The sequence below is a fragment of the Pseudopipra pipra genome, chromosome 7 (genome assembly GCF_036250125.1).
Source record: "Pseudopipra pipra isolate bDixPip1 chromosome 7, bDixPip1.hap1, whole genome shotgun sequence".
In the NCBI taxonomy this organism is placed as follows: domain Eukaryota; kingdom Metazoa; phylum Chordata; class Aves; order Passeriformes; family Pipridae; genus Pseudopipra; species Pseudopipra pipra.
The window spans coordinates 5,424,335-5,444,238 of record NC_087555.1 but is presented as its reverse complement, the minus strand read 5'-3'; the positions used below and the strand labels follow the sequence as shown (position 1 = coordinate 5,444,238).

The 19,904-nt window shown below is 46.3% G+C and overlaps 2 protein-coding genes across 8 annotated transcripts in view; one reads left to right on the top strand and one right to left on the bottom strand.

Annotated features, from left to right (window-relative positions):
* The window catches only part of CPS1 (carbamoyl-phosphate synthase 1), a 170,427-nt gene that overhangs the window by 105,048 nt on the left and 45,475 nt on the right, over positions 1 to 19,904 (bottom strand). The gene's annotated exons all lie outside the window — the stretch shown is intronic.
* Positions 111 to 18,233, top strand: LANCL1 (LanC like glutathione S-transferase 1). 3 transcript variants are annotated; one of them, XM_064661961.1, is made up of 9 exons: positions 111 to 241; positions 403 to 520; positions 7,550 to 7,757; positions 11,620 to 11,755; positions 12,079 to 12,225; positions 14,126 to 14,308; positions 15,193 to 15,369; positions 15,652 to 15,724; positions 16,260 to 18,233. In XM_064661961.1, exons 1-9 carry the CDS (start codon positions 161 to 163, stop codon positions 16,334 to 16,336), a joined length of 1,200 nt encoding a protein of 399 aa, XP_064518031.1. In that variant the 5' UTR covers positions 111 to 160; the 3' UTR covers positions 16,337 to 18,233. The 3 variants fall into 3 exon arrangements, with proteins under 3 accessions (XP_064518031.1, XP_064518032.1, XP_064518033.1); XM_064661962.1 differs by lacking the exon at positions 12,079 to 12,225; XM_064661963.1 differs by lacking the exon at positions 15,193 to 15,369.

The following is a 19,904-nucleotide window of genomic DNA, read 5'->3' as shown; positions in this document are numbered from 1 at the left end:
TGTGCTTTAAACCCTACGGAGCCAACCAGAAAATGGCCCACAAGCTCCAGCCGGCCGGCGGCAATAAGCCCCTTCCCCCCGGGGCGGGAAGGGGAAGGGACGTTCCTTCCGGGGCGGAGCCGGGGCGGGCCGCGGCCGGGCTGAGTGGAGCGGGACCGAGATGGCGCAGCGAGCGCTCCCCAACCCCTACGCGGATTATGACAAGTCCTTGGCCACCGGCTACTTCGACACGGCCGGGAGGGTGAGCGGGGCCGGGGGAGCTGCCCGGGGTGTGCAGAGCAGAGACCTGCCTGGTTAAAACATGCGGTGCCCTGGCTGTGCGCCCGCCGGGTGTCCCCGGTGTACCAATGCCCGCCCGCCTGCCGGTGTTTCCTTCACGTGTGGTGGGTTTTCTCTCCACAGCTAACCCCCGAATTCACGCAGCGGCTGAATAACAAAGTCAGGGAGCTGCTGCAGCAGATGGAAAGGGGCCTCAAGTCCGCCGACCCGCACGACTGCACCGCGTACACCGGCTGGGCAGGTAGGGTCGGATCCCACGGGGCAGGAGCTCTCCAGAGGAGACTAAGGCAGGCCAAGGCAGACTGTGGGGATTTGGCCATTGGAATGGTCACAGTAGATCCATGTCAAGAACGGTGCTTCTTCCACATGTTTTAATCCATTAAAACAAGGGATGTCTTTCTCAGGACTCCTCAGTTTTGAAGCAGGTTTGAAGTTGCAGAGGGAAGACCACAGTGTGGTAGGGCAGGATTGTGTCTTCTCTTGGTTAATAGTGCTGATCTTATGCAACAGAGCAAGTCACCACTTGCTTGAGAGCAGACGTGGGAGCCTCGGAAGGGACTGGCTCCAAATCTGGCCACGGTGGGGATGACGACAAAACCAGTGCTCCGTGAAGTAGGCAGGTGCACATGGTAGGTCAGTTACCTGCAAGGAGCCCTTGCATATGGCAGCAGTGAGCTGATGGCCTGAAATAGTGTCCATGTTCTCTGGGCTGAATTTTATCTGATGACCTTGTCTGATTGGCAAGTTTCTTCAGTCCTGTTCCCCAGGTGGTGCCCCTCTACTTAGCCAGGGCTAGTCCTGCTCCAATACCTGCTGGAAGGAGCAGAAATGCAAATGTGAGTATAACGAAGTGTGAAAGCCTTCCTCACTCTAACTCTTGTGTGCAAAGCTTCCAGGAGCTTGTCTTTCTCCTGTTCTGCGTTTTCATCCTAGTTTTCCTTCCTTGGTAGCGTGCCCTGTCTTCTCCTCCCTATTCCTACCCACTGGCGCCAGGGAGGACACACCTTATGCTGTGCCTCATCCTTAGCTGCTGCTGTGTGCTTTGTCAGCTGTTGTGCCAGGCCCTAGGGAGAGACCCCAGGGGAGTTGCAATTAATCTCATGCTTGCTGCAAGATTTTTTGCTGCTGCTGCTGCTTTTTTTTTTTTTTTGGCAGTACACTGTGATCCTAAATGGCAACTTTCTACAGCACAGTCTGGGTATGGCTAAAAGCACTTGTGTGTGGGTGCTGTGGAACTTGATGCCAACAGTGTGCTTGGGAGAGTAGTGTTCATTATGTTGGTGCTAAACAGAAGTTGCAGCTTGATGGCCACAGTTCCAGAAATGCCTGCTTAAAATTTTTAGTAAGGCAGACAGGCAGCTCATAAGAAATGCTAGGATGCCAGTATTAAATTCCAGCGTGGGAGAACGTTGATTTCATCAGTTGCTGCCTGGCAGCACTCTGCTCCTACTGCCTGTGAATTTATGCATTTTTGCTCAGTGGTGGCTGATTTCTCCTTGGAAAATGCATTCAGTCTTCTAGGCTGTGTGACCCTGCTCTGAGGTCCCCTGCAATGAAAAGCAGTCCGCACGTAAATATGGTCTTCAGTCATGATGATAGAGTCTGCCTCTGGCCAGAATAATTCAGGAAGTAAAGTGGGAGGACAATTAACTGATGTTGGGAATACACTTAAATTCTTAGGGGAAAAGGAAGACACCTTTCCCCAGAGGCCATATTTCCTTCCTTTAAGGTGGTCCTAAGGAGCTTCATGTTGGAAAGCGACTGCAGTTGTGAAACAGTGGTTTAGAGCTGTGGTAGGATTTCAGCTTGTTTTTATTTGGAAGGGAGCTTCTCGGGAGGGAGTCATCTCTTTTTGTTCCAGAGATCATTCCTCATGAGCACACCACCTTCTTGCCTTGGCTAATAGGATTACAGAAAAACCCATGGGCAGATTTCCTGCAGGTCACAGCCAGCGGAGCGAAGTTTGCAGATACTACACTGTAACTTTGTCACCCTCCCTTCTTTCTAATCCTAGCTATATTAATTTATTCAGTGCTGGTTTCCAGAGACAAAATTAATTGGGCCAAGACAGCAGCTTTTTCCTGTAATTGCTTATGTAGAAAAGGCTTGTTGGGTATCTCTTCATGTAAATCATTGCCCAGCAGTCTGAAATCAGACTCATGGCCACTAATAAGAGAGATCTGAAATATGGCTCTCTTGGCACAAACTCTGTGTGAAATGGAACATACTTGAGTGTAGTACATTACACTCAGGTAATACGCAGCGTATGCCGGCATAGGGAAGGACTTATATTTTCAGCTCAGAGGCAGTGGAAACACACTTTGGATCAAGATTATGGAGGCTGAGTGCCCTCAAAACACGTTTGAATCAGGTTGTTATGGTTTCATTCAGTAGAGATCAGAGCCCCATAGGCAACATCTGGTACATGCCTGAGTACGGACCAGCCTCGGCTGTTGTGTTCTGCTTTGGCTTTTAATCAGTTTAGCAAGACTGCTGGAAGAGCTTCTGTGGTCTTAATCTGTTTCACTGGCATCCCAGTGTTGACTGAGGGAAGGTAAACTGCTGTAAGCTAGTTCAGAGTTGGAAGCAGTTCAGATCCTGGCAGGAGTACAGCTGCCTCTTCTCTTTTCAAAAGATTAGCACGAGGGTTCCAAGGAGTACGTACATGCCTGTTGGTATTTCTTGTAGTGCAAAAAGCCTTGCTCCAAAGACTGCCTTGACTGGGAGCACAGATGATGGGAAGGGAAAGGAAGGAAAACTGACTTCACTCCTGTCACCTCTCAGCCAGCTGCAGACGCTTAGGAATCTCCTGAGTCCAGTGCCAGCTGGACTGTTGTGTCCTTCCAAGGTGATGCGGTATTTAAGGGAGAGATTCCCCTTCCTCAACCCTATGGCAGTGCCTTTGGAATTTGTTTCCCATGTGAGCGTTCCCTTCTCTGGCAATGTCATGGCTTTCAGAGCTCAAGGGCCTCTGAAACAGACTGGTGAGTGCAGTTGGCCTGTCCAATCCACAGCTTTTGGCTGGCCCATCTGCCCCTGGGGATGGAGGAGCAGGACTGAGTTGCCTTTTGAGGGGACTCTTCAAAAGGCACACCAGATGAAAGAGAAGTCAGTTAAGAATGAATAGAAATTCAACCATACCAGTTCAGGAAAGCTTCTGGAAAAACAGCTTTCATTCACTTTAGTGCAATATTTTCATTTTAACCTCAAAACACAGAGAACTTGAGTCTCCTGATGAGAGTTCTGCTTAGAAAAATGGAAATTCTCAGATAATCCCTACAGAACAAGAGTCAGTGAGGCTGCATTTGGTGACAGATAATAGAGTGCTTTGTGTCACCCACATAAACCACATTCCTGCCAAGTGCTTGCTGGGTAGTTTTTGTGAAATCTCCATTTCTTGGAAATTGTAAGTATTTGACTGCACAAGGCTCAGAGCAACGCCATGTAAGTTTGAAGTTGGCCTTATCTTCAGATCACCTCCATTGATCCCTCCTAGCCTAACCTGTTGTAGGATTTTATGATAGAGTAAAAAGTTTTAGAAAAGAAGCAACCCAGGTTGTAAGGCAGGAGAGGCTGAGGCACCTGAGTAATGTCCCATGTCCCACAGTGCACTGAGGCAAGCTGTAGTAAAATGCACTTGTGGCTCCCCACAAAGTTATGAACATGGATGATACAGCCTTCTAGAGGAGATGTCTCACTGTCCCATGCAGCATGGCTTTGGCATGCATTTAGGAGCACAAGATAACATCCCATGCATCTGCATCTGAAAAGATGCTTATTATACTTTGAGCTGGACAATAAAGCTATGCCATCCCTGCTCTTTTACCCCATGCCTGACTCATTAAAATGAATCAGCTGTCTCATTAAAATCAGCTGTCTCACTAGACACTACCAGGCTTCATCACTATGTGCGGAGATAGGTTTCTCCTTCTTCCCTCTGTGTTTGACATCCTGCTTTGAGGGTGCTGGCTGACTTACTTCCCTGGGTCAACACAAGATCTCTGAGGTCTTTATGGCTGTAGATGGTCAGTTTGGAACTGGTCCAGAGTTGGTGACCAGATTTTCCCCTTTTGGAAAACCACTGTCCTTTGTGGAAGGACCACATCGCAGCTCAGCTCCTGGTGGGCAAGGAGGCATCTTGTTCAGAACAGTCAGAATGGCATAACTGCTTGCAGTGGTAGTGCAATCCAACATAAAAAGCAAGTCCAAACTTGCAGGGAAGTTGAGGCATAGCTTTACTTCTCTTTGATCAACAGAATGGTCATATGGATGAGATACTCTTTCAGCAGTGCTTTAGCTCACAAGCACGAACTTTTCTGGCATCTGCAGAATTTGCCTCCCGATTTCCTGCAGTGATCATCTCGGGCATTGACACTCCACACTGGAGGTGGCAGTTTCAATCTTCAGAGTCCTGCTGAAGGATATGCTGTCACTAGCACGTGTTCACTGCAGGCCTGCACCATCAAGGGCTGCCTGATGTGTTCCCCATCATATGTGGCTCTGCAGCAGGTCTTACACAGCAAGGAGCAAAAAACTTGGACATCTGAGAAACTCCAGAGAAGGTGGTCCATCCAGTCGTAAGCGATCAACAGAACAAAGCCCAGATGTCTTTGGCAGTGGCAGGCCACAGGCAGCCACTGTGTGGCAGTTCTGCTGGAAACAGTCAGGAGTCTCAGAAGTCACAAAAATAGGTCACATTTCCAACTGGGATACTGAACATAGAATTCCAGGACACAGAGAAATGGAGCAGATCCACAGCTTATCTAGCCCCATGTGACTGATGTACAGCACATAAAGCATGCCAAACTAACACCTGGTCAGTCAGCAAATCCTACCTGCTCAGTTGGAATGAGGAGGGTATTATAGAAGAGAGAGTGAGGCAGAGCTGTGGAATAGCTTCTGCAGAGCAACACTGCCCAGCTGAGCCAAGTTCATTGGGTGAAAACTCTTGTCTCCAACCTGCACTGCCTCTGAAATACTCTACCTACATCTTGGCACATGGGTCAGTACAGGATATCCCCCACCCAGATCGCTGCATTTTGTGTCCCTCTGCATACACTTGTCAGCATTTGCTCTTTATGCGTGGGCCTGCCCTTCTCTGCTAGTCTTCCCCACCTTGGGGCTCACAGACCCAGCAAGCAGCTGGCTGAAGGCAGCACTGCTTGTGCCCTTGGGATCAGCTTGGGAGTACGAATTCTATGAAGAATGAGTTAAGAAAATTTACTTAAAGTTCAGTTTTTAAGGCCTTTGGGTTTAAAAAAAAAAAAAGGGAAATATGAATGATTTGGGGAAGCAGCTTTCATCCTTTAGTACAGGTTGGTGGGGTTTTTTTTGGAGTCTTTCCAAAGATGCTTGGGCCTGGGAGGAAGGGGGGTGAGAAATGTTTTAAAATAGAAGAGGCAAAGAAGTCAGAGGAGAACAGTGCTGAGACATTCACGTTCTAAGAATTCAATCCTAGCAGTACTCTTGGCATGGTAGTTATGTACATAATTAGGGTGGTATGATGGTAGTGGGAATAGAAGCTACTTACAAAGCTAAAAGTTGTACATTAAAGCAGATAAGAGTGCAAGTTGTGCTGAGACATCTATCAGGCTAGAGTCTAGAAGCTGTGCTAGGTGCTAAATAAATCAAGGAGAGTCACTTGACATTTGCTAGCTGGAAAAAGAGGGTTCCCCTTCAAAGAAGGGCTTCATATCCACATCCTTATATGCTTGAGTGATGGCACTGTACATCTGAGCTCTCTCTGGAATTACTAGCACTGAATTGCTTAGAGAGAGGACAAGTTTATTAGCTTCAGCAGGAAAAGGAAATTTTATACATGATATACATGCAGAATTGACTTGTCTGTAGCCCAAAACTTTGGAGATTATGCATGCAAAATGAGAAGTTGATCTAATTTTGAAATTGTTTTCAGTACCATGGAAAGTAATTTTACAGCATGCTTGCCCCCTTCACTTTATCACATCAAAATCTGCAGAGATTGGCTCTATTCATTTAGGCTTAAATGCAGGACCTGAGTCTTCTTAGAAATGGTTATTGGTCAGGGGAGAAATAAGCTTTTCTCCAAGTGATGTAGGTGAGTAGCTTTCTTAAGTGCATGTTTGAGGATGCCTCCCAGATCAGAAGGATGGTTCAGATGTGGCAGACCTTTCAGACACAGCCTTACTGAGGACTCCTCAGTTACCTACTAAAAGCTTCAAGAGCTGGATGAAGACAGGGCAGACAGAGGCAAGGGACAGCCAGTAATCTGAGTGCTCAGTAATGGAGTTGTTTCTGTAGCTGACCAGCCCATTGAAAACATCCCTGAGATTAGCTCAGAGCTTTGTGCTAATGGCACCAGGGTTGTGAGTTTGATCCCAATATGGGCCAGTCACTTAAGAGTTGGACTTTATGATCTTTGTGAGTCCCTTCCAACTCAAGAATATTCTGTGAAATTTCTGTGAAACCTCCAGAGAGGACCATGCAGCCTTTTCCAGCATTCCAGGTAGCTGTTTGTGTTTCACATAAGGGCTGATCTCATGAGTGATGTGCTGCAGAGGAGAGCTGAGCAACCCCTGGGTTTTTTTCTAGGATGCACCAGACCTTGCTGTAGGGCTTGGCACCTGCTCAGCAGCAGGAGATGGTGTCCAGGGAGCTGTAACAACCTTGCTGGTGCTTCCCAGTGGGAGGGAAGAAAAAAAGAAGTAAAAAAAAAAAAGAAAGAGTCAACTAGGATGTCCTAAGGATACTGCTTCTCCATCGTGGTGGCATGTCACTTTGTTTTAAAATCCAAGCTAAGTGACCCAGCCCTTTACCCCCTGGCATGGAAAAAAATAGAGGGTAACAACCCAGCACTGCTCTGCCACAAGTACCATCTTGCCCAAAGATTTTTTTTCCCTCCACTGCTGACCAACAGTCACAGGTACAATTTATGGACTTAGGTGGGTTTGTCTAGGTCTCATCTTTTGCTCCTTGCTACTACAATTGTATGTAATTGTATGTAATTGTGTGGTGTTCTCCAGGCTCTCATGGGTCAGACACTGCTGTTTGTCTTGACCTGTTGTCCACTCACGAGCGACACCAGGTACAAGGAGGTTGCAAAGCAGTAAAAGAAGCTGTGGATGCTGCAGCTCAAAATTATGTCCTTGGATGTGCCTGAGAAGCCTGTCTATAAGGCTTATACCCTAAAGGAGGCAGAGGGATGGGTTTTTAGGTTCCTTATAACAGCCAGGGCAGAGAGCAGAAATATTAAACTTTTCTGGTGAGTGCAACCTCCGTGTTCCTTTTTCAGGCATTGCTTTGCTGTATTTGCACCTGTATGATGTGTATGGAGACCCAGCCTACCTTCAGGTGGCCCACGAGTACGTGAAGAAGAGCCTGAGCTGCCTGACAAGACGCTCCATCACTTTCCTGTGTGGCGATGCTGGGCCCCTGGCAGTGGCCGCTGTCGTCTACCACAAACTGCACAACCAGAAGCAGGCAGAAGACTGCATCACTCGGTAAAACACCTGGCTATGTCTCTGACCTAATGTTCCCCTTGCTCATTGAGCTGGTCTGGGCTTGTATGGGGTACCCTCTACCAAGCCTGAAAACAGTTTGTTGCAGTCTTGTGTGAGAAATAATCCAGTAACTGAGGAAGGCAGTACGAACTAGTTCTGCCCTGGTGAAAGAGGTGGCTTAAGGACAAACACTCTTGCATGGCAGCATGGGGAGCAAGGATATTGGTCAGCTGGTATTGCCATCTTAAAAATAATTCTGATAAACACAGGAAGAAAAAAAGTGCCAAAATAAAAACAAAAGAAAAAATACAGAAGGTGGGGTTTGGTGTTTTTTTCAGAACCCTTCAATTTAGTTTTACAGCCATTTTGATGAAAAGGAGAAATGTGGTAGAATTATTAGATTTAATTTTGGCACTTGCTTCCACTTGCTATTTATTAGTTGACTTTGACTTAAACCTAAGATTGACAGCATCCCTTTCAACTGCTGAATGCAGCTGGTTATGATTAATTTATTTCTATTTCCTGCCTTTCCTAGACTCTTTTCAAATGTATTTTTGTTGGGTACTTAAGACAAGAAAAGAACAAACAAGCAACCCTAGATCAGCATGTGGCAGAGGAAGGAAAAGAGTTAAGGAGATGCAGTTGCAAGCATTTCTTGCATAAGGGAGATCAGTTCTGAGAAGGTGAGAAACAGCCCAGTAGAGAGTTTCCATTTTCACATGGTCAGCACAAAATAAGACAAAACCCCTGATGCTTCAGAACAACACTGAGTTCTCCTAAACAGCCATGAGCAAGTGATGTATAATAGCAATTAAAAAAAGCCATGGGTGGGAATCAGAAGTGTCTGTATGGTTTGGACACAAAGTTCCCACTCCCTTTACTAAGAATAGCTTCTGGTTCATGTGGATATGGTCAGTCTGAGAACAGAACTGTCTTCTTTATCCTTTTAATAATCTGTGGGTTGGATTTTGCTTAATATTTTGACAAAATGGGAAATCTCACTATGATTTAATATATTTGCTAACAAAAAGGGAACTAGTCTGACAAAGCTGGTCAGTTGTGGTCAATACAAAAGTCCTAGGTTGTGAAAAAACCCCTCGTGTTTTCTTGCCAAGCTCTCCTCTCCCTGGTTCCCACCTGTTCTGCCTACAGTTCAGCAGCAGAAAGGAATTTTGTGATTAATTCTGCATTGCCATCTAATGATATCATAAAGGCAGAACCTTGGAAATTGGTTTCTTAATACATCTGAAGGGAGGAAAAACAAAAGTGTCTTTCTTGAAGGAACAGTGATACTGTCCTTGTTCTGCCACCAATTCCCAGAGCAGTAATTTGACCATGCTCCTTGAAGAACAGAGTATTTCTCTGAAAAGTAGCTCCCTTAATCAAAATTCTTAAGTGAGTTTTGAGTGTGCTGTTTAGTTGCAGAACAGTTGCTAAGCTATGCAGTGCAAGAAAATGCTTTTCTCACAGCTGTGAAGAACGAGGACCTCTCTCCATATTGTCCTCTGTCTTTTAAAGCACCTCATCTTTACAAAGCCTGTGGAGGGAATCCATCAGCCGGGTTTTACCTGCAGTGGAAGAGACAGAAGCTTGCTCTCTCCTAAGTGAATTCATGACTAACAAATGTGCCTTTATGCTCTAGAGAGACTGTTTCAGGGCAGCCCATTTTCCAAGAACCTGTGAAAATCTGAGCCATGTTCCAGGAGCCCTCTTTTCCCTGTCACCTCCCACCAATTCACAAGGTCAAAGGTTTGCTTTCAGAGCCAGTGGCTTATAAAAATCCCATTCTGCTATACAGCTGCCTTGATTTCCCTCTATCCAGAAACTGCTGGTTGTTGACAGTTGAGGTAATAGGCTGATAAGTGAATAAGAGTGGCTCTTCCTTTCAGAGACCTCGATTTACCCCTCGCTCCTGAGAAATGCATTCGGCGTGCAATCAGTCCAGGAGCATCCCAGGCATCTCTTGTTGCATGCATGGCCACATTTCAAAAACAGCAGAAACTACTGGCAGACTTCCTCCCCTGATGATCCTGCCTGGAAAGCAGCTAGAGGGAAAGCAGTAATGGATAAGGAGCAAGAACAGTAGCTCCAGCTGCTCCGGATTTCCCCATGAAAAGAAGATTTCGCATCCAGACCTCAGAAAATCACTGCCGTGGATATTACAGTTCACCCATCCATCCATTCCTTCTATTGCACCTGACATTTCCCCAACATCTCAGAGCTGAACAATATCACCAGCCAGTATCTCCTCTGGCCAGCCTGCTGCTGGGCAGAGCCTATCTGTCCAAACACTGCTTTTCTCCTTGGAAACCCTCCTCATTGTGCTTTCCTTGGACTTGGACACAATGGCCGTGAGGAGGCAGCACAGCTTTCCTTTCAGCCCCTGCAGCTGAGAGAGGAACCTGTGCTTAGTCCTAGCCTGGGGTATAAAGTCTCTCTCCTGGGTTTAATCTATCAGAAACCTCTGCCATGGAGCAATGCACATTTTAAGTGGTACATAGGAGACAGGGCAGTCCACCTTGATACAGTGTTCCCTTCTTTCTCCTTCAATATCCCTGCTCACGTTGAGTCCGGTGCCAGGGAAAGATTCCTGCCGTGAGGAGTCGCAGCCCAGCATCCTTTCTCTGCTCTGAGGGTACTCTGGACATTTGGTTGCTTCTTTTCTTGGCAACACATTGTTTGGCCCTGGAGCCAAGGCTGCCAAAGCACCTTTTCTGTTCCTCTCACTACTGTGACAGGGAAGATCTGCACACATGGAGCTTTCCTGGCTGGTTTTGCATCAGGGAAGCAGCTCAGGAAACAGCCTTGCAGCCACTTGTGCTAGTATTTGCAAAGTGGTGGAATTTTTCAGATTTCTGTCTCATGGGTGAGCAGAAAAATAAAGCCAAATCGAGTCACACTGCCACCTGCTGCTCTGACAGGGAAGGAATCCAGCCCTGCTGGAAGTGTGATGAGAGGTAAAACAATGGAAAAATTGCATCAAAAGTGAATTGGGCTACAAAGCACTGGTGTGAAGAGTGGTCAGTCTCTGTTAGCACTACAGGAACATCACCAACTTTGCAACATGAAAATAGAAAAGTGGCAAAGAAAACACTTGTCTGCAGCAGAGGTCACTCTCTGCACTTGTGGGCTAAAGCTTGGTGCCAGCCAAGCTGTCCTCAGTGTGAGGCTGTCCCCAGACAGCCCACAGCACTCACACCCTGCTGAGCTGTCCTCACTGCTGCTCAGCTCTCCCTAGACCAGATTTCTTACATGTGCCACAGTGGCTTGATGTTAAACAACATTCGTAGCTCCACCTCCTTAGATTTTTAGCTCATGGAGGCACCTATTTCTCTACTGATAGCATAGCCCTGGCTACTTGCAGAGGAAGGGGCTTTTCTGTCATGATTTCTGAGCATTAGGAGTGAGACTTTTACACAAAGCAGCCAAATTAAAGGGATACCAATTTAGTTTGAAAGTAGTCATTTTTTGCAGAGGGTTTGCCTTGCCAGCAGCATCATGGGAAAATAATGGTGGGCAGCCTTTCCTGAGCAGTCAGCAGCTTTATACTGACCATTTCATTTAGCCCAGGTTTCCCCCTCAAGTAGCTTTCCCAGAGCTGGTGGTCTAAAACACAAGCACATAGTGTGAGCGCATTATAAAGGGCTGGTTAGGCTAAAAAAGCCAAACAAAAATCAGAGGGGAAGGAGTGATTCCACCCCTTGCGTAGCTGGAAGGCTGTGACACAGAGACTGGCCTGATGTCTGCCGGGGCACAGGCGGGGCGTGAAGGAGCAAACCATGGTTTTGAGTGCCAGTCTCAGTGCTTGGTTACGTGGCTTTGAATGTCCTCTAATCTCCCCCATGGGAATTTTTCATCCCAGTTTGCTCCACCTGCTCAAGGCTGACCCACGGGTACCGGATGAGCTGCTGTATGGGCGCATGGGCTACCTCTATGCACTGACGTTTGTGAACAAGCACTTCGGAGAGGAGAAGATCCCTAAAAGTCATATTCAGCAGGTACTGTGCCTTTTGCTGTCTCTTCCCGTGCAGCTCATCTTTGGGCAGGTAAAAATCAATGCTAGATGTAGACAACTCTTGCAGTAAGGGAGAAGCCACATCAGCAGCCCTGCTGCTTTTCTTCCAAAGGGACAAAGCACCACGCACGCTCTGCTGTCCATATAAATCCATGAGCAGTACTGAATTGGCATATATTTTACTCCCTCACTCAGGCTCTTTCCTCTGCTTGGGCAGAAAAACAACTCTAGTTCTGTGTCAGGATACTCACTGTGGTGTGTCCAAGACAGCAGCATTTCCCTCACCCACATCTGTTTCCATCACAGGTCTGGGAAGCAGTTGTAGCCTCAGGAGAGAACCTGGCCAAAAAGAGGAATTTCACAGCAAAGAGCCCCCTGATGTATGAGTGGTACCAGGAGTATTACGTAGGGGCAGCCCATGGTTTAGCTGGGATTTACTACTTTCTCATGCAGGTAAGAGGCACTGGAGGGGAGGGAAGGTCCCCTTAGCAGCTGTTTCACATTTCTTTGAAGAAGGAGCAGCATTTGAATTGGTTCTTGGTGATGTCAAGCTGGGAAAGCTCCCTTGTCTGATGGACTTACTCGTGTTTGATCATACATCCTCACTGCCGAAGGTTTTCTCCAAGACTGAGATTGAATCTCCTTGATGGAGAGAATTGTGACCTGCATTACACCAGCAGTGTCACATAATGGAGGCCTGGAGGTCAGCTGGGTCTGAGTTTCCCCCTCATGTTAATTGCTTATAAAGTATTCCTGTTTGTTGGTATGTGTGAGCTTCCTGCATTTTTTGAGCTGGTTACTTGGAGCAATCTCAGATCATTGGAGTGAGAATCTTGGGGAGAAGAGCACAGTGGAAGAGATTGCATTCGTAGTAGGAAAGTGAGACAAGCCTTTGTATCCAAAGGAGGCCCTGTTCCTAAATGTGAAAGAGGTGGGACTTTTTGCTTTGATAAAGGAACTGAGTTCTGTAGTGCCTGAAGCAGGCAGGGCAAGATGAGAGGCTGGGAGCTGCAGTACCCTTTTGCTTTGATGCTGTCTTTCTCACTATTTTGCACAACTCATTGGAGCTCTGGCAATATTCCCTACTCTGGCTCTGAAATGAGGGTGATAATTCCCCAATGCAGGTCAGTTTATGCATAAATTTACAGTGCTTAAGCACTTAGAAGAATAACAGCAATAAATAACATTGCATTTTTAAAGCACCCGTGAGCAATGCAAATTATTTTGATATAAAAATAGGTGATATCTTTTATTAGACCCAACTCTCAGAACAGGTGGGGAAAAAAAGCCACCGGGTTTCAAGTATATGAGCTTTGCTTCAAGACCCTCAAAGTTAAAACCCACATACAGGATAAGCAGAATTCCTGTGAATATAACCCTTCTCTGTGGCTCAGAGAGGAAGGGGTGGTTGGTGGGTTTTAAGCAGATTTGGCAAGAGGAGGATGCAAGGTGATTATTGCCCATGAGCACCAGAAGAGCTAGCTGGGAGCAGGGGAGACAGGAGTGTCTGAACTTGTTGCCAGGCTGATGTTTTAAATAATTTTAAGTGTAAGTCTCCCATAAAATACTGCATGGGCTTCATGCTCTTCTGCCATATGAAGTACAGGAAGCCTGGATCAGCCAAGCATGATGCAGAAAAAGCCTTGGGGGAAGCAAACAAGTGAAATATGAAGAGACAAACATCTTTTCTCTCTCATGGTTTTACACCACAGATATTGATTTTTAATTTTCCAGTTATTAACCTGGGAACAGTGTGATCCTTAGGTGAGAGTGCTCATTGCAGTCTGCTGTGGGAAATTAGAACTGTACAGATTTTGTGGGGGGCAGTGTCATTGGAAGAGGACACTGAAGCCACTCCCTTGCTTCCATCTGAGGTCAGCAGTGAGGTAATCCCCTTGAAATCACCCAGCAACATATGTGAAAATGCAGCATCACAGCTGAGATGCTCTAGGTGCTAGAACTCAACCCTGGCACTCATCCTTAATACTGATTTTAGACAGTTTATCTCTTCACTCCAGCTCTGGGTGTGGAAGCTATTCCTGCTTATCTTCAGGAAAAGGAGCAGCAAGCCCTCTTGCTTAGGGTGCTGGGTGACATGCTAGGGACAGTCTTTGTTTCTGGGATGCAAGGGCAGGACTGGCAGTAAGACCCTGCCAAAAGACAGAGAGCAACCAGGGGCCCAGTGGGTATTTGTGAAGTGTGAAAGCCTGGACCAAAGAAATTACTTATTTACAAGGAGCAAGTGGGAACATAGCCATAGTCGGCTTTGTTTCTACCTTTCAGGCAGATCTTGGGTCTCTTAGGAACAGACAGAATGGTAATTCTCCCTGTTTTAATGCTTTCTCTCTCTTAGCCTGGCCTTGGAGCGAGCCAAGTAAAGCTGCACAACACAATCAAGCCCAGTGTGGACTATGTCTGCCAGCTCAAGTTCCCATCTGGGAATTACCCTCCATGCATCGGTGACACCAGAGACCTGCTCGTCCACTGGTGCCATGGGGCACCAGGTGTAATCTACATGCTTATCCAGGCCTACAAGGTACCAGAAATCTTGCAAAGACCCTTTGGGGACCCTTAATGTGAGACTTCATCACAGAGAAAATGCTATGAGACCCCGCCCTGCCTTGAGAGTAGGATGGCTTGCTACAGTGAAATCACCACACAGGGACCACTAACTGATACGAAAATTAATCTTCTGAAAAATATTTCTGAAAATACCCATCAGTTGTGTGGGTTGTCCTGTTACAGGTGGTTGATGGTGACAGCTAGTTGTGTGGGAAGTAATGATCAGACATCCCAATTCATCATATTGATATCGAAAAGTGGCAGAAACAAACTTCTTAACATCAATTTGTAGATGTTAAAAAGGGCATTCTTCTTTATTCAGAATGCTGGACATTTGGAGGAGAGCTCTTCTAATCAAACGTGCCAAATGACAGACAGACAGGGCTTCTTATTACACCTACTCGTTACATATTCATTAGTTTGTTTACATAGTCAAACCCCTATTGGAAGTCCTTTTTGGTCTTTCCGGGTCTTCTCTGTCATCTTGACCTCAGTTCTTGAGCATCTACAGCAGGTACAGCATCGCTGTGTTCCACCACCAAAAACTGTTACGTTTGTTCTTTATTTTATCTTGTTTGTATACACAGAGCTTAGTTTACATCTTCTTTGTTTAAGTACATCTTTACCAAATTCTCTAGGACTTCTCTAAGATCATATTGTTCCTTATTTGGGCATTCCGAGATACTGTGAGTGAAGTTTCTATTTCTTTTATCAATATCAAAAACATCCTCCTTTAAAGTAGACAGCAAAGTAACTTTCAGCAGGAGAGAAACTAATTAACTCAGGCCTCCACAACACACAAGGATGCTCTTTGGAGCAAATCACCTCAGCAAGGATGACTGTTTCTTGCCCCTGCAGGTCTTTGGGGAGCAACAGTACCTAAATGATGCCCTGCAGTGTGCAGAAGTGATCTGGCAGTACGGGTTACTAAAGAAAGGCTACGGGCTGTGCCATGGGACAGCTGGTAATGCTTACAGCTTCCTGGCACTGTACAACCTCACTCAGAACATGAAATACCTCTACAGGGCCTGCAAGGTAAGAGCCTGAGGAAGGGAGAGGGGATTGTTCACTTCTGCCTTCTACAGCACCGCCTTTGCATTTGAAACCCAGTTTCTAGCATGGCAGACATGCAGCTAGATCTGACCAGCTGCACCAGAATAGTCCTTCAGCAGTGCAGTCACTGTCTGCCAGCCTGTATAGAAGGGATTTCCCACAGAAGCCTTGCTCTGCAAGGGGCAGCGTGAGGATGAGAGTGGTATTTTTGTTCAGGATTTGTCTTTAACCACATTTGAACGCTTTTTGTTCCTCTTTTCTCAGTTTGCAGAGTGGTGTTTAAGCTATGGCCAACACGGGTGCCGGACTCCAGACACACCATTCTCCCTCTTTGAAGGTAACCTCAGTCTCTAGGCTTGTGTTTTGCTCCTGGATCTGAACTAGTCCAGCACCAAGGAAAACCAAACCCACATGCCACTGAAGCCGTTGCAAAACTCAGTGTAGAAGATGGAAAGGAGACTGTACTCACTGTTTTTACCCTGTTCCCAGGAGCAGTCTCCCTGTAGCACAGGCTAATGTCTGTTTACAGTGGCAGTTCCATCAGGGAGGACCTCGGGCAGCAGTATTGCAGGGACAAGCGTTGGGCAAAGCTGCTCAGAGTGTTAAGCTTGAGCACCAGGAAAGCAGAAGGGAGGGATCTGGAGGGGGGAAGGACGCATTGTGTTTTCCCTGGTGCTTTTCAATGTTTCATCAACATCAAAACACTTTCCTCACTGAAATACCAAAGCTGCTTGGGAAACCTGGGTTCAGACCTTGGAAATTATTTAGGGCCTTTTCTTCTGTCTTCATGACTTATTCACCCCTGGATAACTGAAAAAATGGGTGTCCAAAGAGAATCTCTCTCAAGCACAGTGTGGTTTTTTTGTCCTCAGGAATGGCTGGAACAATTTACTTTCTTGCTGACCTGCTGGTGCCAACCAAGGCCAAGTTCCCTGCATTTGAACTCTGAAGCTGAGCTTCACAGTTTCCTGCCTGAATCCGTCCACACGTGGAAACACAGTTGGAAGCTGTTTTCTCCTTCTTCCAGACTCATCATTCATTTTTCACCTAACTGAACGTAAATCCATCCTCTTGAGGGCATGCTGAGTTCTCTAACGTTTCTAGTCATCTTATTACATTGCTTCAATTTAAAAGACAGAATGCAAATTTTGCTGGTGTCCCTTAAAAGCACAGGGCTGCAGGTGGGAGCAGGGAGAACTGTACAGTATTTTGTTGGCTACAGAGTTTTGCTATTTTATGTATCCCGTTTTGTGGGAAAAAGTTTCTATTAAATGTAAGTTGGGCTGTTCGGTTTCTTTTTGTGCTAACAAATAGTTGCAGGAATTTCGTTGCCTATGTAAGACAAAAGATGGAAAACTGAGGCTGTGGCCCTGCAAGTTGTTATTAAGCTTTTTCTCACTGAGCACCCAGGGAGTATGTGGTTCAGTAGCTGGGCTGCACCATGTGAGGCAAATGTGATGGACTATGGAGTCTTTATATGTTGTTAATGTCATCTTGTAAGTGGCAGAGCTGGAACTGGCATGCCAAAGCCCTGTCCTGAATTTCCACTGTTTGCTTTAAAGGCAAAGCTATGTATAGCTCTTTTGTGCATTTTTTTTTCCAGTGACAGACAAGTAATCCACTGCCATCTGACATTAAACCTTGCTAGTCTGTGGGCCATCTAATGGAAAACTCCAGTCTAAAAGTGAGCTAAGCATGCTTGCTGGTGCGGTCTCTTCTGGTTGGTTTTGAGAGTTTATTTTGCAGTCTTTATTTAAATTCGTGTATTAGGTGGTGCCAGGGGCATCAGCAACAAGGGAAAAGAAATATATTCCACTGAATTCTGTCAGTGTTTAACCTATTAGCTGTATAGGTGTTGTTTACATGTTTTCTTTTATAAGTGTTCCCAAAGCTGGATAATTTGAGTCACTCATTTGCCTTGCTACTGCTTGTTGTAGTTTGATTTGCAACCACACATCTACCCAACTGGAAAATTTGCCCTAGGTTAACTAGCTTTGACTTGTCGAGCAGACCAGATACTTAGCAAGGGGTAACTCTCCTTTTCCATCCTTTAGCTGGTGCTGCACCAATTTGCAGCAGAGACCTGACCCTGTAAACCACTTCCTTAGCACTGAGCATGAACTAAACACTGAGTGCAGGGAAAGTTCCAGATACAGCTGCACTGCTTTGTGCTGTTTGAGAGCAGCTCCTCAGCCCGCACAGGAGTGGCTGTGGGTTTTGATCTTTCAAGGGCCTAGCTGCTGAGTGGCTCAGGCCATAGGAGCAGGTGAGAGCTGCAGGGCAGCACAGCCACACTTGTGCACCAGTGACAACAAAGCAGGACCACCAAACCTGGCACACTAACACAACTGGCTCACACGTGCCTGAATGCAGGGCAGCCCAGCCCTTCCTCAAAGCCCACACTCCTGCTGCAATCACAGGTTTGTGAAAGTCCACCAAAAGACAGCCTGAAGTGCAGAAGAGCTCAGCTGCTTGGGGCTGGGCATCCCTGTTAGAAGCCTCAGGCTCATGCAGGCTCAGCAGCAGGCATTCCCTATCATTCACAAGGCCTGAGCAACACAGGGAGGTGGCAGAAAAGAAAGAAGCAGGAGTTGGGTAATCAAACAGCACATGAGGCTTGCTGTAAGTTACCTTCCAGCTTGGCTGGTATGATAGCAGTAGGGACACTGAGCCTGGGTTTCTCCTGGGTACTGCTTCTGTAACGGAGATGGTTTGCACAGCCTGTGTCATAGTGTCATGACAGCATAACCTCCCAGGGTTTGTACACTGATGGGGGGAGGGTCAGGGCCACGTGTACAACTGCTGAGTGTTTAATAAAAAACTGTTTAATAAAAATGCTGAAATGACCAAGCTCTGGGTTATTTTTACCTCCTGTCTGAAGAGATCAACATATGCCACAGCAGCCACTTTGGCAGTTCCTGGAGGCTCAGTGGCCTCCCACCCATCCTGAGTGTTAAGAGTATTTCTCATCTTTCCTTATCTCCAATCCATTGAGATCAGTCCTGTGCTTTCCTCCCAGAGCATCCTTTTGCAGTACTGTCTCCATCCAAGACTGTATCCTCTCAGTGTGGCTTCCACTGGAGACCACAGTCCTGCAGGTTACTGTTAATTGCACCAAAATACACCTGTGTGCAATGCTGGCCACCCGAAGGAGGATGTGGATCCTCCCAGAAAAGCACCCTCCTGCTCAGTAGAAGGAGGAACAGGCTGCCTCAGGGAGGCTGTGACTGTCCAGCACCAGAGGCTTGAAGGACAGACTGTCAAGAGTGACATGGATAAAGGTGACCCTGCACATATATTAGGTTGCTTGAGGTCCTACAAAACCTGGCTTTCTACAGTTTCCATTTCTACTAAGGTTTGTTGTAAAGGTCTTGAGGGAGAAGGTCCAGGAATGAGGATGGGAAAGCAGCATAGTGCAGTTTTTCTGGTTAGCTTTCCTTTCTAATACAGGGGTGTGGTGCTGCCCACTTCCACCCACCTTTATGCCAAAGAGAGGGAGAGGGAACAAGACAAAGCCTGAAAACACAACAGCTGCTTCAGCAAACTGCCTGAGAAGAACTTTATCAGAAATACAGACATTTAATGCTTGGTGATGGTTATGTTTGTCCATTGTAGTGTTCTGTTAAAAAAAAAAAATGTACCTTATGCTCCTAAGAAATAAGTAAAAAGCATATTTTGAATGCTTTACCATCTGGCTCAGTTTGTGTTCACCCCCTTCGTCTACTGGTGTGATCGGCAAGATGAAAGACATCCCACCTACTGTAAACCAAACACCATCTGTAGGTGTGCATGTCCCCTGAGAGCCTGCTGTGGTTTCAGCTCTCAAAAGCTGACAGCAGCCTCAGCTATCAAAGAGGTGATATGGGGACAGTGCAAAAGGACAGATATGTTACTGCCCTCTGCCCAAATTATTTCATTTCTAATTCCTGCATATTAACTTTTCAAAAAACCACAAAAGAGAAGCAGCCATGAGGGGAGCACAGAGCTGCTGGCTTACATGAGCTGTCTAGCCAGACCTCGTTTCTCTCTAGCATCTCATCTGACTTCCATCCCTCTGTACTACTATCTCGCCTTTCCCTCCTTCCCTCTTGCTTTGTTCGTGTTTTCCCACCACAGTGCAATACCTTGGCCAAATCCAAGTGGAGTTTTCAGATGGCAACACAGGGAATGTGGCTGGTCCCAAAGGACCACAAGTCCTGCTCCAGGCCAGCAAGTTCCCAGCACATATAGTTGATTTGTAGCAAGAGATTTTTTTTTAATTTTTTTTTTTTTTAACATTGAGAAGAACAAACACAGGTCCCTCATACCATAATGACCCAAGTCCTTTTGCCAAAGTGTCCCCTGCATCCCTTTAGCTACACCTTGGGAAGAAACCTGACTTCCCACACCAGGAAATCTAAACCCCAAAAGTTACAACTTCCAATGTTATTAGTGCCTAAAGACAAAATCCAACAGAGCAGGAAGCAGCAGATCTGCCCTAAATAAGCACCTGAAGAAACATATTGGAGGCCCAGCTA

Coding starts and splice junctions, on each gene's coding strand:
- LANCL1 (XM_064661961.1), top strand. CDS start 161: ATGGCGCAGCGAGCGCTCCCCAACCCCTACGCGGATTATGACAAGTCC. Junction 7,758..11,619: donor GCAGAAGACTGCATCACTCG/GTAAAACACCTG, acceptor TTTTCATCCCAG/TTTGCTCCACCTGCTCAAGG. Junction 15,725..16,259: donor ACCATTCTCCCTCTTTGAAG/GTAACCTCAGTC, acceptor TTTTGTCCTCAG/GAATGGCTGGAACAATTTAC.